The sequence below is a fragment of the Eubalaena glacialis genome, chromosome 3, assembly GCF_028564815.1.
Source record: "Eubalaena glacialis isolate mEubGla1 chromosome 3, mEubGla1.1.hap2.+ XY, whole genome shotgun sequence".
NCBI classification, from domain to species: domain Eukaryota; kingdom Metazoa; phylum Chordata; class Mammalia; order Artiodactyla; family Balaenidae; genus Eubalaena; species Eubalaena glacialis.
In genome coordinates, this window is record NC_083718.1 from 187,366,767 (window position 1) to 187,379,831 (window position 13,065).

The 13,065-nt window shown below is 39.4% G+C and overlaps 1 protein-coding gene and 1 non-coding gene across 10 annotated transcripts in view; one reads left to right on the forward strand and one right to left on the reverse strand.

Moving 5' to 3' along the window:
- The window catches only part of KIF1B (kinesin family member 1B), a 144,564-nt gene that overhangs the window by 106,625 nt on the left and 24,874 nt on the right, over window positions 1–13,065 (reverse strand). For all 9 annotated transcript variants that reach the window (XM_061184991.1, XM_061184988.1, XM_061184987.1 and 6 more), the window contains exon 3: window positions 214–290. In XM_061184991.1, coding sequence (XP_061040974.1) covers window positions 214–290 — 77 coding nt within the window. The remainder of the gene's footprint in view (window positions 1–213; window positions 291–13,065) is intronic.
- TRNAG-CCC (transfer RNA glycine (anticodon CCC)) lies at window positions 3,956–4,028 on the forward strand. The gene has a single exon. It is a non-coding gene; the product is annotated as a tRNA-Gly (tRNA).

Genomic DNA, 13,065 nt, shown 5'->3' on the forward strand with positions numbered 1-13,065 from the left:
AAAGAGATGCAGAAGCAAACTCTAGTTTAGGAACAATCCCTAGAAGCCAGCAAGATTTGGGGTCCTATAATCAGTAAGGGGATACTGCAAAGGGTCTTACTCTTCATTTCCCTAGATGTTGGTAATCTTTGCTTTCCCTGTGGACCTGCAGCCTCTTTCAAAAGGTTTAAAACCCACAACTGTTCTACCACGCTGCACCATGGGTACACTCACCGAGGTGTGAGACCAGTAGGAGTAGTCAAAGCTGAAGGACTTTGGAGCTTCCTTTGGGTTCTTTGGGTTAATAATACCTAGAGGATGAAAATGTTTTGATTTTATAAGTTACTCAGCTAAATGTTTTTTAGTTCAGCATGATGTTATACTGTAAACTCACAACAACCAAATCAGTAAATTCATACCACTGAATCTGAATAGGGCAATCGAAAAACAAAAATAATCACATTTTTAATAGGTAGGATCTATATAGAGAACTCGAAAAGAATCAGACCAACAACATTCACTAGATGTCACCAGAATTTACAACAGAGCTTGGTACATCGTAGGTGCTCAGTAAATATCTTGTGACTGAATCCTAGGTAAGTTAGCAGACAAAATTTGGAAATGGACCATGTTACTATTTCAAGGTGCTTCATAAGGCTTGAAATATTTCAATATATCAGAAATAAAAATTAGAAAATTACTGAATTAATCCAACCACTATTTAAAACAAACGCTTTTTAAAGATCCTATTATCTACTTAAGAAAAGCATTTAGTAATGAAGCATTCATTGGAAGGATAGTTTTATTTGTGAAATCCACAAATGATAATAACTAATACGTAAGTTATTAGATATATGTACATACGTGTGTACGTATGTGTGTGCGTGTATACACTAGAAACACAGACCTCTAAATCATGTGTAGAATGTCATAAACAGTAAAATTACTTTTGACTGAAAAGTATGAAGCCTCACTGTCCATAGTAAAAGTGATTTCTCGGGACTTCCCTGGCAGTCCAGTGGTTAGGACTCCGTGCTTCCACCACAGGGGCACGGTTCGACCCCTGGTCGGGGAACTAAGATCCCGCATGCCACACGACGTGGCCAAAAAATGAATAAATTTTTTTTTTTAAAGTGATTTCTCATGTGATTAACCCAGTCACATACTTCAGGGACTGACTGAATGCTGAGGCTTGGCCTCCCTTCCTCCTTCACACACACAAAGCTTTAGCACCTCATATTTCACACGGAATAGAATCTTTGTAACATGTGGTCATGAAATCGCCTCAAAGCCCAGACCAACCAATGCACTTCTCTAAGGCAGGGCCACATCCCAAGCTATTTGAGATCAGGATTAAAAAATAAATCTGCCCCGGGCAGCTGTTGCTCAGGATACAAATAGCAACAGTTGCTACGGTGCTTAGCTCTCTCTCACTGGATTCCACGGGGTATGGCCACACTTATGTTCCAACCTCAAAAGCTGACAGAGTATTAACAAGGCTCACACAGCACATAATCATGTGACAAGGAGACATGGTTCTAGAAAGAACATCTCCCCACACACAAATGGTAGCCTAAGCAAAGAAGTACACTTCTAAACAAAAGGCACTACCTACAAGATTTAAATAATAGCCAACATTCATGGAGCACTTACTCTGAGCTCTAAGTACTTTCTGTGCACAAACCTGTTTAATCCTCCCAACCACTCAATATGGCAGATGTTTTATTATCCCCATTTTATAAAGAAATCATCACAGAGAGGTTAAGTAACTTACCCAAGGCTACAGAGCTAGCTAGTGGCGATTCAGGATGTGAGTTTGGAGAGTCTAGTTCCTGAGCCCAGTCACCCATCAATTAAATACTCCCTACATGCGGCGATCACCAAGGCAAACACGGTAAGGCATTTCTATGCATATGCATACATATGTGCATGTAAATGCACATTTATGACCACTGCCCCCCAAAACTGTATCACAGGCATTGCTCAGAACGCTCCTTACAACATCTGAAATTAGGAACTATGAGAATTATAGTTCCTAAAAGATGAAAGACCACACACAAACTCTACCAAGAAAATGGAAATTAGTGTCATACTTCGTGAACCAGATTCCAGGTTTCAGTGGCTCAGCAATGAGGGCAATAACAAGATGTAGGATATGACCTCTGAAGTAGACTTTACCACTCAAAACCACGGTTAAAATAAACACTTTCTAACCTTTAGGAAATCCGCTGTCATAAAACTTTTAAGCCACATTTCATTAAATCTTTGGCTACTCACTGGTAGTACCAATTCTGCCAAGAATGATTTAAGAAAGGGCAAGTTTTCAGATCCTACTCCTTTGTTCCCTTTTCTCTAGTAAAGAAAAAGAAAAACTATGCCAGTGAGTAACTTCCTTGATTCACATGAAATCCTTTTCCTCTTCCGCAATATACCCTTCTCCCAGATCTTTGAAACTTCTGAAACTAATAAATTTTCCTAACTTCCATCTTCAAAACCAAGCTGCTTTTTATTTTTATCTTTTTTTTTCTTTCCAGCTATTATTCATTCCACGCAGCACATGGATGCATGAATTCATTTAACAAACTTTTTTGGGGCACATTTGCTGTGTATTAAGTGTTAGATATACAAAGAAAGATAAGAAAGATACAACCTTTTTTCTTTTTTATTGAAGTAACATTGGTATATAATGTTAGATAACTTTCATGTGTACAACATTATATTTCTACTTCTGTATATACTATACCAAACTGCCTTTTAAATAACTGCCTCCAGGCAACAAAAATATCTGTAACATAAATAAGTAAATCAAAATATAATTTTAAAGAGCCATTTATATAACAGTTATGTCAAACAAGATGAAATTTACCCACAATACTTAAAAGATTTTAATTCCTAAATGAAAGATATTTATATTAAAGACACCTTGGAAAAATGCAAAATTCAATATTCTTGTTACCTGACTTAGGAGGGGAAAGTGTAAGCAGAAAGACTCAGAAGGTATGGGTCATTCCTATATGTTAGAATGGGTGGCAGTTACAGAGTTGTTTTATATTATTCTTTATATTTACATATACATTGTATTATCTTGACTATTTTAAATATTTACTAGAAAAATTTTTTTAAACTCCAAAACTCTGCAAAGGAAAAAAACTGTTATAAGGATAAAGTATTAATGACAGCGCTTGAGCACATCAGAAGCCCATGAACTCCACTATTACTTCCACGGACAATGAATTAATATTTTCATATGTGCCAAAGGATTTTTCTTTCTGAATAACAGCTGTGATCCAACTCACTTCCTTTAACCCAACTAAGAAACAGGATGTTTCCAACCATTAATAAAAATGGGGATGGGGGAGAGAGAACATGTAATAGAAAGGGTATAGGATTTGGAAACAAAGGACCAGCATCAGTAAGAACAATTAAGAAATATATTTAGATTTAGGGAATTCCCTGATGGTCCAGTGGTTAGGACTCTGCGCTTTCACTGCTGAGGACCCAGGTTCAATACCTGGTTGGGAACTAAGATCCCACAAGGCACACAGCACAGCCAAAAAAAAAAATATATATATATACATATATATATATATATTTAGATTTTTCTGTGACCTTGGGTATTGCTACACTTTTGTGTCCCCTCTAAAACTGAGGTAAAGGGGCTTCCCTGGTGGCGCAGTGGTTGAGAATCTGCCTGCCAATGCAGGGGACACGGGTTCGAGCCCTGGTCTGGGAAGATCCCACGTGCCGCGGAGCAACTGGGCCCGTGAGCCACAACTGCTAAGCCTGCGCGTCTGGAGCCTGTGCTCCGCAACAAGAGAGGCCGCGACAGTGAGAGGCCCACGCACCGCGATGAAGAGTGGCCCCCGCTCGCCGCAACTAGAGAAAGCCCTCACACAGAAACGAAGCCCCAACACAGCCCCCAAAAAATTAATTAATAAAAAATTAAAAAAAAAAAAGAAAACTGAGGTAAGGGACTTCCCTGGTGGTCCAGTGGTTAAGACTCTGCGCTCCCAATGCAGGGGGCCCAGGTTCGATCCCTGGTCAGGGAACTAGATCCCGCATGCCACAACTAAGAGCCCATATGCCGCAACTAAAAGATCCCGCATGCGGCAATGAAGATCCTGCATGCCGCAACTAAGACCCAGCCAAACAAATAAATAGTTAAAAATAAAATTGAGGTAATACCTAGTTCACAGGATTAAATGAGTAAAGCACTACACAAATGTTAATTTTCAAAACTAGGTATTTTATCTTGTTTTAAATTCTCCCAATGTTTGGTGGGTATGATAACCATATTCCGTGGTTTTTAAACCAAAGCAAGAAAAGTTCACTGATAAATAAGCTAAAGCATAATATAAGAATTCTACTTCTTGGCAAGAGTCAAAATACTACATTGGAGTCCTTTAGATGTGCCATCAAATCTCTGGTGCTCCTACCACATTAAAAATCCCTTCAGTACATGGACCACGTCTTATGGATCCTCTACACTGCCCTACACCAAACAGGCACGCAGATGAATGTGCTCCACAGGTCATGTGTAATTTTAATTTCATTAAATCTTGTACCATTTTCAGGGACCTAAAAGGAAAAACCAAAACAGTATATACCTATGCAATATACACATAAAATACCAGTAAATTTTATTAACTTTCACAGTAAGAATATAGAGAGAATTCTATCACTGAAAAGACTGGGCAATATTTAACACAGTGATTCTTGTATCAAAGTCAAATGAGCTAAAACACAGTGTGCAGGACTTCTAATTTGTCTCCCAGAAAGCATGCACATATGAATGGAATTCTAGTAATTAATGAATATGTTCAACATATAAACCATATTTTCACCAATGTAAAAGCTATTATAAATATTTATGCCTCCCAGGGTCAAGTGTTATCAGTGGACAGAGTTTGTCTCAGACAAATCAACACTTTTTCTTCAAGGAATGGACTCCTGGCATATCTTTGAGGACTACAGTCAGAACATAACTCTATTTTAAGTGCTGTATACTTCATAGTGCTTTATTTCCTATAAAAATCACCATTTCATGCCACTTTTCAAGACCCCTTTTAAACTCCTTCTGCACCTGAGGCCTCTTCTTCTATCAAGATCTCTCTGGACACACAGTATACTCCACATCTGGACCCACCTCCACCAGCAATTCTCCACATCTGATCTACGTTGTCAGTTCTACTTTCAAAATGTATCCAGAATCCCACGACTTCTCACCACCACCATCAGTACCACCCTGGTCAAGTCACCATCTCTCTCGCCTGGATGACTGCAATACCTCCTAACTGGGCTCCCCACTTTTCCCCTGGGCCCCTGAAAAGTCTCATCTCCACACTGTAGATAATGACCATTCTCAGACGTAATCCAGATCACCTCCACGGCAAACCTCCAGTGAACCTTCCGATCATACACTGAACAAAACTCCACGCCCTCTGTGACCTCCTCTCCAAAGATTCAACCTCTACTCCAGTGCCACTGGCCTTCTTACTAAAGACACATTCTCATTTCAGGGTCTTTGTACTTACTGCTCTGCCGGGAATGCTTTCTCCCAGGTATCTGACTCGCCCACTCCCTAACTTCATACAGTTCTCTATTCAAACATCACCTTATCAGACAGCCCTTTTCTGACCATTTAATTTAAATCAGCATTCACTTCACTCTCCATCCTCTTACCCTGCCTTATTTTTCTTCATTGCTCTCATGACCACCTGACTTATTATATGAGTCACTAGAATGTAAGTTCCATGAGACCAGAACTTCTGTTTCATTCACTGTTCTATCCCCTAGCTCCCAGGACCGTGCCTGACATATGGTAGATACTCAATATATACCCAAAAAACTAATGAATATGTTAGTTTCGTCTTTCCTTCCAGACTGTCACTTCTTTGTGGCTGGAAACCAGGAACCCTCTTCCTATATCGCTCACGGTACTGGCTTCATAAGTAGGTGACGCTTATTTGTGAACTGCAATGTGGCTCTCTCAATACCACTTGCGTACTGAGTCCTTTCTCCCTGAGCAACCAACTAATTCAGCTTCTGGCGAGAATCATTAACCTCCGGGAAAGGAGGTATCTAAATTCCAGTCTAGAGAACAGAAATACAACAGGGAACAAGAGGAAAGATTACCAGGTTTTAAATAGTACAGGCAAAAGAAGATGTGCTGATGGACGTCAGCAGGAAGGGCAAGGATAAAGGAAAGTACACTGGGGGTAGAAGAGTGGAATAGGTACTAGAAATCCCTCTTCTTCCCCAGGTCTTTACAATTGTCTTTTACACTTTGTATTTCACAGGAAATATGGAATCTCATGGCAGACGGAGGTATCTTACCACATTAAAATCTACTGCTGCAAAATTTTCTCCAGTGCCTCAGATATGACAAGCTTGCCTCGCATAACGATTCTTGTGTAGGTATGAAACAAATTCTTGACCTCACACACAAGACACACACCCAAGAGGCACTGCCATATGGTAAAAACACCAAAAGACGTAAATAAATGCTAATATTCTCAGCATTCATCTTTCCAAGTAGTTCCCCTGAAACATACAATTAGAAGGGTGAGGTGCTCAGCACCTGGCTCAATGCCCAGCACAGAGCAGGGATTATATAGGAACTAGCTGAATCACTGTTGAATATCATAGCTACATCCAGGATGGTGCATCACTCAAAGCCCAGATGTTACAACAACATCCATCCGGACAAGTCCATGTTCCTGATCTTTCTGCCTATTTTCCAGTAGTCCCTGCCCCTTTGCCCTGTGTACTTGTACTCAATGAGCTCCCAAGTCTGAAATAATGCTAGTTTCCACGCTGACATTACTCTTTCTCAAAGGAAGGGTTATCACAAAAGATCCCAAGATCCTATTTTAAGAAAGGAAAAGTTAAGAGCCCTTTATTCACTGGGCATATTTACTGAGCACATTTATTAAGCACAAACTATGTACCAGGCACTGGGTTAGGGATACAATGGCAAGCAAAAGAGTTATTTCCACCCTTCTAGAGCTCAGAGTCAATGGAGGAGACAGACATATAATCACACAAAATAAATACATGCTTTCAAATTATGGTAAGATCCATGCTAGATAAGCATGGGGTCCTATAAGAACATATAAACAGAAACATATAAAAGGAAACATATATAAAAGAGACAATTTTTTAGTCAGTAAACTCTGATTTGGTGAAAGAGAAGGGGGAGCTGAAGAATAAGAAGGAGATAGTTAAGGAAAGCCGAGTGATAATAATATCAGCCAACACCTACTGAATGCTTACTATGTTCCAAGCACTGTGCTAAAGCATTACATGTACACACTCGTTTAATCCACACAATAACCTCACGTTATTATCATCTCCATTTTACACTTGGAGCGCCTGAGTTGCCCAAGGCCAGAGCCTGAACTGAAATTTGGACCATCTGGCTCCAAGGCTCTGACCCACTGGGCAATGTGTATCCCAGGCCAGGGAACTGCATTAGGAAGCCCTGGGGCAAAAAGAAGGATGTGAAACCCACGTACTGGTTTGACAGGTGTAGCTCAAGTGCAGTGAGCAGCAAAGGGTAGAAAAGCACTAAAATCTCAGGGTCGTGGACAGACCTCAAGGAGCTGGTGAACCCCTGAGCAGTGAGAAGTCACTGGAGTGGCTTGATTACAGTGATGGATGGACTAAAGCATGGAGACTGGATTGGAGGAAAGCATGAATGGAAGTGTGGAGACCAATTACACAGAACACAACCACTACTGCAGAACATCTTTGCCATTTACATAATGCCTCCCATGAGAACTGCATCTGGCATCAGAAATCCATGAGTTTCAGTCTGTGGCATCTGTGGGGGCCAGGAGAAAGAAAGGTCCATTCCTATATCAAAAGCATTGTGTTTCTTGATCCAAAACTGAATTTTGTCTTACAATTTGACCCAATGTTCAATGATCAAAACCTGAGTTGATCTAGAAAATATTTCTATAAGACATTATTAAATATTTTAGCAGTGAAGGAAATAGAATACTGTAGAGGCTTTGATCTAACTCCACCCTAAGTATCCAATATTATCCTAGGGTCCATCTATAAACTCAGCACATAACAATCAGTAAGCCTCAGTTTTCTTATCTGTAAAATGGGTAAAATAATAATAGTGCCTAACTTTATAGAACTTGTTGGGAGGATTAATCACTAATCGATGTCAAGAGTTTTAGCTCAGGGCCTAGCACTAAGTAAATACTCAAAATATTCTTTCATTTAGCAAATACTTGGGTGCCTACCATGCCCCAGGCCTGAAGGTATGTAGTGAAAAAACAGTCCCTGCCTTGAAGGAGCTTACATTCTAATCAGGAAGTCAGATAATTAACTAATAGAGATAGTACAACCTGGAAGAAAAATAAAGAAGACTTAGGAGATATAACGTGACAATGGAGGTAGCAGGAATGACTATTTTAGATAAGAGTGGGCAGGCTGCCACATCTGAGCAGGGACCTGCATGACATTTAGGGCACGGCAAGTCCACCAGTGTAGCCAAAGGAGTAAACTATAATGGCATGTGAAGTCAGAGGGCTAGCCAGAGGCCAAATTTCTCTGGGGCCTGTGGCCAAGGTGAAGGTTTTCAGTTATATTCTAAAAGTGATAGGAAGCCAACAAAGGACTTGAAGCACAAGGTGACATAATCTGATTTACATTTCTAAAATATGACTCTGGCTACTACATAGGAACAAAAGCAGAAACAGAAAGATAGGAAGCTACTGGAGTGTTCTTGGACTAGAGTAGAAATGATAAAAAGTAACCAGATTCAGGAGAGACTGTGAAAGCAGAGACAACAAGACTGACTTACTGATGAATTACAGGTGGCCTGTAAGAAAAAGAAGACAAGAGTGACCCCAATATTTTTGGTCTGAGAAACTAAAGAATGGGTAAGAATGAACGAAGAGCCACTTTGGTTGGGCAAGGAGGGGAAATCAGTTCTGTTGAAGACACGTTGAGTTTGAGATACTTCTTAGGCCTTTAAGTAGAGTTAAGTTAGCAGCCGGGTAGACAAGTGTGGAGTTGTACAAAGGGGTCCAGGCTGGAGAAATGAATTTGAGAGCCATTGTCACCTCAATGACATTTAAAGCCTTGAGCCTAGATGAAATCACTTAGGGAGTCTGTCTTCTCTGTAGACAGAAAAGAGATCAAAGAGAAAAGACAAGGTCCTGGTGTACTTTTAACACAGGAGGAAAGGAAGAACAGAGAATGATGGCCAGGGAGGAAGGAAGGCAATCAGGAGAGCATGGGGTCCTGAGAGCCAAGAGACAAAGGAAGTCAAGCTATGTTAGCTACTATCATCACAGTGTTTATTATCATAACCACCTTCTGGACTCCCAAGAGGAAGAGTCTTTGTCAGGCTATCACTTGACTTTCCCATAACTCACTCCGGCTCATCCTCACCTCTGGGCCTTGGCTCCCATCACCATCCAGATCTCATCTGGTTTCCAGGCTGTTTTCTTAACTCTCCCTTCATTAATCAGAAAGGCAGCCTCAGAACTGAAGATCTGATTGTATCTTTTCCCAGGTCCACAGGGGAGAGGACGTCGAGTTTATCCTCTCCCTGTACCTTGCACACCTTTCCCCTTGTGCCTTCAGACTTTTTATTCTTCATGCTGTAGCTGACATTCCTTACCTTAGGAGAGCCGGAGAAGAGTGAAGAACAGGACAGCACCTTTCACGTAAAGGCTTGAAGACCGTTATTCAAGATAAATGGAATGCCTTTAAAATGACTCCCATAAAATGTTCCATAGGCTTTAGTTTACTGATGAACCGCAAGACTATCTTCTCTTTCTTAGAGTGCCTTCAAGTCAAAATTAGCCTTACAAAGTCTGCTAAGTCCCCCAACTTTACCCCCCTTTTTCCTTGCCTTCTTTACAACTTTGTTACTCCAGCATCAAGATGCAGAAATAATGTTTTAATTACTAAGTCCTAGAAAACAAGGCAGTCAAAACAAGATTTGTACTTAAAAGCCCTTTTATTCTCCAGAATAAATTTGTTTATCTAATATCTCAAAGTCTCTATGCAGCAATTACACTGTTGTTGGCAAACTATTAAAGATTTTGCTTGCAACTACAATTAACATATCATCTTGGCAACAGTGTAACTTTATATTAACTTTTCTCTGATGGCATGTTTTGAGCTTGTTAAAAATCCCAGTGATATCTTCAGCACAAACTTCCTCTTCCAAAAACTTTCTACTATATCCAAATTTAAGAAAAATGGCACACGATTATTTTATATACCATTTATATTCCAAAACCATAAAACCAAGCCCCAGAAGCATCCTCTCCCCTACTTAGAATAATATATTTCTGAAAATATATTAAAATGGCATAAAGCATATTGCCATAAAGTAGATTTGAGCAAAAGACCTACAATCATAAAATTTCTTGATCTTTTAAAATAACAAAATTAGATTCTAAATCTTATAAAACAGGATAAATGTACTATATGCATTCACTACACAGCTGACCCTTGAACAACATAGGTTTGAACTGTGTGGGTCCACTTATATGTGGATTTTTTCAAAAGTGAATAGTACAGTACTACACGATCTAGGGCTAGTTGAATCCATGGATACAGAACCACAGATACAAAGGGTCGATTATAGATTATAGGTGGATTTTAAACTGCACAGAGGGTCGGCATTCCTAACCCCCTTGATGTTCAAGGGTCAACTATATACTCAATCCCAGAGTATTAAACATTCAAATGGAAAAAAAGAAGAAAAAAATCTACCAACTCTGTAGTGTCACACTGTCATCAAGTGAGTATAAAATAAATATGCTAGCTATAATAAACATTAAACAAACTCTCAATTAACAACAATTCTGCTCTTCCTAAGCAAATTTTGAATGATTCTGAAGGGAGATGACAGGGAAGGCCTAGCTTTTCTTCAAGCTAAGTGGTACAAAGATGTCTCAACTAATAATAATGCCCTTTTTATTAATAATTTCCCTGAATCAAAAAAGGACATCAAGATAAATTTTAACCTAACAGTTAAATTCTAAATAGACACAGACGTTCAGTCTTATTACACGGAATAGTAAAACTTAATATTTTGAGAAGCAATATATACAGGTCAGAGATTAAGAGTGAGGGCTCTGACCAAAACAGACATAGGGATCAATGGAACACAATACAGAGCCCAGTAATAAACCCACACACCTACGGTCAATTAATCTTCAACAAAGGAGGCAAGAATATACAATGGAGAAAAGACAGCCTCTTCAGCAAGTGGTGCTGGGAAAGCTGGACGGCCGCATGTAAATCAGTGAAGTGAGAACATACACTCACACCACACACAAAAATAAACTCAAAAATGTTTAAAGACTTAAATATAAGATAGGACACCATAAAACTCCTAGAAGAGATCATAGGCAAAACATTCTCTGACATAAATCATACCAATGTTTCCTTAGGTCAGTCTCCCAAGGCAACAGAAATAAAAGCAAAAATAAACAAATGGCACCTAATCAAACTTAAAAGCTTTTGCACAGCAAAGGAAACCATAAACAAAACGAAAAGACAACCTACAGACTGGGAGAAAATATTTGCAAACGATGCAACCGACAAGGGACTAATTTCCAAAATATACAAATAGCTCATACAACTCAATAACAAAAAAACAAACAACCCAATCCAAAAATGGGCAGAAGACCTAAATAGACATTTCTCCAAAGAAGACATACAGATGGCCAAAAGGCACATGAAAAGATGCTCAATATCGCTATTAGAGAAATGCAACTCAAAACTATAATGAGGTATCACCTCACACCAGTCAGAACGGCCATTATTAAAAAGTCTACAAATAGTAAATGCTGGAGAGGGTGTGGAGAAAAGGGAACCCTCGTACATTGTTGGTGGGAATGTAAGTTGGTACAGCCACTGTGGAAAATAGTATGGGAGTGCCTTTGAAAACTAAAAATATAGTTGCCATGTGATCTAGCAATCCCACGCCCGGGTATTATCTGGAGAAAACTCTAATTCAAAAAGATACATGCATCCCTATGTTCATAGCAGCACTATTTACAATAGCCAAGACATGGAAGCAACCTAAGTGTCCATCAACAGATGAATGGATAAAGATGTGGTATATATATATACACATACATACACACACACACACACACACACACACACAATGGAATACTACTCAGCCATAAAAAAGAATGAAATAATGCCATTTGCTGCAACATGGATGGACCTAGAGATTATCATTCTAAGTGAAGCCAGAAAGAGAAAGACAAATACCATATGATAACACTTATATGTAGAATCTAAAATACGACACAAATGCACTTATTTACAAAACAGAAACAGACTCACAGACATGGAAAACAAACTTATGGTTACCAAAGTGGAAAGGGTGTGGGGGAGGGATAAAGTAGGAGTTTGGGATTGGCAGATACAAAAAAAAGAGTGAGGGCTCTGGAGCCAGACAGCACCAGTTCATTCTCTAGTTCTCTCAATCCTAGATGTGTGACCCCAGGCAAGGTAGCCAGTATTTATGCCCTCATCTGTGAAATGGGGAAAATAAGAGTATTTGCCATAGTATTGTTGTGAGGATTAAATGAGTTAAAGTCTGTAAGTGCCTAATTGTGGCTGGCATAGTTTAAGTGTTTATTATTGTTGTCGTTAACTACTAATCGCAGTGGTTTTCCCCCAACTAAAAGGCAATTTAAAAAGTAAAAGCTGCTTTTGTTTTCCCCTTCACCCATTTTGCCTTCTCAATTTTATTCACAGTTACAAAAGGAACTCTAGTATCAGACCAGAACAATGTCACAGGGAAACAGTAATTGTAGTTAAATCATTTCCTCTTTACGTGGCTTCTGCTAATTCTGGCAGTACAGTTTTCTGTTCTGCCAAAACAAAAGAGGCTTCCCAGACATTCCCCACGTTTCCTGGCCCTGCCCCTCAATTATTTAGATATCTCTCCTAATACCTTCATAATGGTCATCACACTGCTTTGATTACTTATCTCTAAGATGAGACTAAAAACACTCTGAGCCCCTGGTGGCCTCCCAGCCTATGTTTGCTGAGTAACAAAAATCTAATTTCCCACATATGCCC